The 5,139-nt window shown below is 36.5% G+C and overlaps 1 protein-coding gene across 2 annotated transcripts; it reads left to right on the plus strand.

The window, feature by feature from the left end:
• The first annotated feature begins 1,592 nt into the window (after nucleotides 1–1,592).
• On the plus strand, nucleotides 1,593–4,841 carry LOC149252921 (disease resistance protein Roq1-like). Of its 2 annotated transcripts, XR_016266101.1 has the most exons (5): nucleotides 1,593–2,053; nucleotides 2,769–3,792; nucleotides 3,883–3,971; nucleotides 4,063–4,677; nucleotides 4,714–4,841. XR_016266101.1 is itself a non-coding variant. In XM_089456735.1 (4 exons), exons 1-3 carry the CDS (start codon nucleotides 1,761–1,763, stop codon nucleotides 3,967–3,969), a joined length of 1,404 nt encoding a protein of 467 aa, XP_089312861.1. In that variant the 5' UTR covers nucleotides 1,593–1,760; the 3' UTR covers nucleotides 3,970–3,971; nucleotides 4,063–4,841. The 2 variants fall into 2 exon arrangements, 1 of the variants encoding a protein (XP_089312861.1); XM_089456735.1 differs by having other exon boundaries at nucleotides 4,063–4,841.
• The last annotated feature ends 298 nt before the right edge of the window (nucleotides 4,842–5,139 follow it).

A 5,139-nucleotide genomic window follows, 5' to 3' on the forward strand; every position in this document is an offset into this window, starting at 1 on the left:
GAGTGGGGGTTGGGGTTTCACTGACGATATGGGCAGGGGCTTGCCCTCCAAAAACGTACGGAACTGAGCTAGCAACTATTTTTGTGAAGCTCGGAGCTATATTTTACTTGCCTTGAACACAGTCGCAGAAAAATAAGGCAGAAGATTAGATCTAACATAAACCGATAAAGATATAACTAGAATATTTTATTGGTTTGTTATTCAAAAATATATAATTCCAACATAAAATTACTACAAAATGTATATATATATATGTGTGTGTAAAGAATCAATATAAATTTATATTAACCTTAGATAAGTGTTAAGAAAAATAAAATCATGTAAGGCCTAAATTCTTTAGAAATACACCATTTAAAAATTTTGCACACTAAATAAATACAGAATTGTAAAATCTCAACAATTAATAAATACAGAATAAAAAAATATTTTCATAAATTTTAAATTATTAAATTTAAATAATTCGAAATACCTTAACTTATTTGAATATTCAATTCAGTAGTATTTTTTTTTTCGTTTAAAAATATTAATTTAAATAAAAAAACCAAAATATGAGCGTTATTTCGGCCGCGTGTACTTGCCAGTAGAGCTGTTTCTTCATTTTTGATGAGACGTTTATTTATAAAAATGGAGAACGTGCTCTTGAAGTGGACAGAACAACATGAGACGTTTAATTATAAAAATGGAAACTCTTATTTCATATACCATAGAAAAGTAAATGCTTCCTGACATGCCAGGTATTTACCTTTCGTTTTTTCTCTCGAGGCTGCTATCTCCTTTTGCCTTTTCTCTCGAGACTGTTATCTCGATGGGCATGCTGTTGCTAGAAGGCGAAAAATAAATCCTGACATGTCAGACAGCATTTACTTTTCTATGGTATATGAAATAAGAGTTTCCTATAAAAATGGGAAACGTACTCGTGAAGTTAACAGTACTTACTTGGTCAAGATAGAGTTGTTTCTTTGTTTGTTATGAGACGTTTATTTATAAAAATGGAGAACGTCAATATGACTGGTTGATTCACATTTCGTCGTGTCCGCTATTCGGTAGTAGCCATTTTTGACTTCGCCCTCTACGCGTTATTGACTTTTTCGTTAATCTGGCTATAAATTTTGCAAGATTGTAAATTTAAAATTTATTTTTGTCCAAAAAAATCGGGAAAACACTTTTACTCTTTTATTTTACTAAAACTTTAAGAGATTCCAAAAACAAATCCTACGTAGACAAAATACACCGAAATAATTAACAACTTAGCAAACTAGTCGCTGATCTCCTCCCTCTCAATCTGTATCGATCGTATCCACCATCCAAACCCTTCCCCAGCTAAGCGCTCGGCGTGAAGGATTTAATGTGCAGGTCTATGCATGCACAACATTCCCATTTTGGTTCTCCAGAGTTTCTGCAAACTAGTAGCTGATCTCCTCCTTCCCTCTCAATCTGTATCGATCGCATTCCCATTTTGTTTCTCCTCCAGAGATTCTGCAAACTAGTCGCTGATCTCCTCCCTCCCTCTCAATCTGTATCTATCGCATCCACCATCCAAACCCATCCCAACCTTTCCCGTTTTTGTTTCTATTTTTCCATTGGTTATGTCTTTCTAAATCACATAGGACCCGATGTTAAAAAGACCATTGCCAGTTCTCTCTACCGTTGGCTTACTTCCCGTTCCCCTGGACTGCAAGTTTTTCTAGATTCCCAGGAACTGGAAGCGGGACAAAGCTTAGATACCCAAATAAAAGAAGCTATTGCATCCGCCTCTCTACATGTTGCTATTTTTTTCTCCCCAATATGCTGAGTCAACATGGTGTTTGCAGGAACTACGGTTAATGTTCGAGTCCCGGAAACCCATCATTCCCATTTTTTACAAGGTCCAGCCTGCAGATCTTCGGTCGGCACAGGAGCATAGAGGAGCCTATGCTGCAGCCTTAGACAAGCATGAGAGTAAGATAGCATGGGACGGACAACCGCGTCACAACTCCACCACTGTTTTAAACTGGAGAAATGCTCTTTTCAGTGCTGCAGAAATTAGTGGGTTCGATCTGGACACGTTTAACGGGTAAGGGTTTCATTCATTTATTTATTTTTATTTTTTTTAAAGACGAAATAACTTAATTTATAGATGAAATAGTTTTTTTTATTGGAATTTACTAAGATCTGGTAATACAATTTTAAGATTGTTGTTTAAAATATATTTTGAATTCTTAAATGGATTCAGTACCCTTAAAAACCATTTGACACTCAAAGTGTGCAAATTAAACAATTTAATCTCAATTTTTTAAACACTCTTTGGGGACTGGAATTATGCAGATTAAACAATTTAATCTCAAGTTTTTAAATTATGCAGATTCTCCATTTCAAATTATGCAGATTCTCGCAATACAATTTCAAGATTGTTGTTTCAAATATTTTTTTGAATTCATAAATAGATTCAACACCATGAAAAGCCCCCACGTGCTCAAATTATGCATAATAAACAATTTAATCTCAAGTTTTTAAATAACTTTTGTGTACTCAAGTTATGCATATCCCTTGGACACTCAAATTATGCAAATTTTTAATGTCAAATTTTTGAACCTATCTACAGATTTTTAATGTCAAATTTTTAAATATATCTATAGAATTTTGATTAAAATTAACTATATTATAAAACATATCCATGAAATTTTGATTAAAATTTAAGAAAAAATTTTTTTATTGTAAAAATATATATACTACGGCTATATTTATTTCTAACGCCTAATTTTGTTTATTTCTTTCGTGAATATATCCAGTGACGAGGGGGAGATGCTGGATAAAATCATTAAACGTGTGTTGAAAAGCGTTAAAAAACCACATTCACTCGATGTGGGCAAAAACACCGTTGGATTGGATGAGAAAGCGCAAGATTTCCATAGGAAGGTGTTATCACAGCAGCACGGCGGAAGAAGAGTTCAGGTCGTTGGGATCGCCGGGCCTCAGGGAGTCGGAAAGACTACGTTGGCTAAAGAACTCTTCATTAGGAACTGCTCAAATTATAACTACTCTTACTTTTTATTTGATGTGAGGGAGAATTCAAAAAGCTCTTTGCCTTCCTTGCAGAAAAAGATTCTGAAGGGCTTAATTCAATTGGATCTGGGTGTAGACAATGTTGATGAAGGTAAATGGATGTTTAAGAAGCATCTCTCAAATTGTCGAGTCTTACTAGTGTTAGATGATGTAGATGATGCAGACCACGTGGATGCACTTTTGCCTATGGATGTGCTACACGCTGAAAGCTTAGTTTTGATTACATCCCGTAATAAGAATGTTCTCAAATGGTCAAGAATGCAAGAGCACTCAATTTATCAGTTATCCGGCCTTGATGAACACCGCTCCAGAGAACTCTTCTGCTTCTATGCTTTCGGCCAACCCCATCCAAAATCAGAATTTGAATATTTAGTACATCAATTTTTGAAAGCTTGCAATGGAGTGCCGTTATGTTTAAAAGACTGTGGGAGACTTGTGACAAACAACAATAACAAATCTGACTGGGAAGACCTGTTGAAGAAACTTCGACAAACACGTCACACAGACATACCAAGGAGCCTTCAAATTAGTTGCGAAATACTGGGTACTGTAAATACTATTGCAATGCATGATCAACTAAGAGCTCTGGGAAGAAATCTTCTGAAGTATCTAGAACTGGTGCCTCGTCCATGGCGTGGAATAAAGGAGTTTAATGGTGGAGTAGAGGAGTTTAATGAATTGAGCCATGGTGGAACAGAGAAGTTTAATAGTGGAATAGAGGAGTTTACTGATTTGAACCATGACATGAAGGTAATTAGTCATTTATCAAATCTATTAGAGTTAATTTCTCTATTTTGTAATTATGAAAATCAATCACGGATGACAATGTCGGGTTTGCAGAAGATGGTGCTGAAACTTTTAGCCAGTGTGGACGTCAAATGCGAAAAGGGCAAGTTAACGGTTTTCAGAAAGCGTTTGCAGCGTTGAAGGTAAAATTCATACAGTAAGGCTATCCCCAGAAGCATTATCTTACCATTTACTGGGTTTTGAATACTGATATGGACGGCTATTTAATTGCAGGGGTGGAGTCTGTTACATTCGATGTAAACGAGATGAAGTTGACTGTGATCGGGTCACCAGATCCTGTCCGTCTAACGGTGAAACTCAGGAAATTCGGCTTCGCGGAGCTGTTAAGCATTGGGCCCTGCTCGGGAAATTAAGTTTTCAAGATCAGAATAGAAGTCCATGTTGACGGTTCGGCTTTGAACTCACACGACTTTCATGCGAACCTTCCCTATTGCAAGGGAAACGACGGAATTAGAAAAGACATCGCAATGTTTTAGCGAGTTTTACCTTGCGTGCAATCTGTTTACTGAGGAAATAGTTGTTTGTCTATTTTTAGGAAGATAGGTCTTTCATTGTGATTCTGTTCACAGCAGAGTTTCGTCTGCCTTTGCTCCCTGTGTGACATGATCCAACTTAAAGTTGGAGCTTAAAGTGGTGGGGCGAGCATTCCGTATCACTGCCAAGAAGCCCCCCATTTGACATCCTTATCACCACAGAGAAACCACCAAAAGCCAGGAGGTTCCTGAATCAGCAGCAAAGTTGTTGAGCCAACTGGAAAGCTGATTTGCATCCGCCAAGAAGCCAGACATCTGTATCACCGCCGAGAAATCTGTATCATCAAATTCACATGCTCTATCATCTGCATCTGTATCATCTAATTCACAGGCTCTATCATCTGTATCTGTATCACTAATTCACATGCTCTAAATCTGCCCAAATATTAAAAATCACAATTTGAGCAGTGCAAATTGACATTTCTGCAATTTTTCATCGTTCTCATTGTTTTTTTGTGATGCCTTCTTAGCTGCAACTATACTGAAAACACAAAGTGGGGCTCCATGGGAAAAGATACTCGTAGAATGTTGAGTTTAATTATTTTCTTACAGAAAATAAAATATACTTGCAAACTAAAATACTGTACATGTTTCTGTTTTTTTTTTTCTTGATTTCTTCATTTTGTAGTCCAGTGCTACCACGTTTGGTGTATTGTACCAGAGTATAATAAGTCCAACGGTTCTGTTGTTTGATATAAGGTTTTTGTAACTAGGTTCTCTTATTCAAGGAAATTCTTTGTTGCAAGCAGTCGCTGTG

The sequence above is a fragment of the Pinus tabuliformis genome, chromosome 7, assembly GCF_031772625.1.
Source record: "Pinus tabuliformis cultivar Carrire ecotype Pingquan chromosome 7, CPIR1, whole genome shotgun sequence".
NCBI lineage: Eukaryota > Viridiplantae > Streptophyta > Pinopsida > Pinales > Pinaceae > Pinus > Pinus tabuliformis.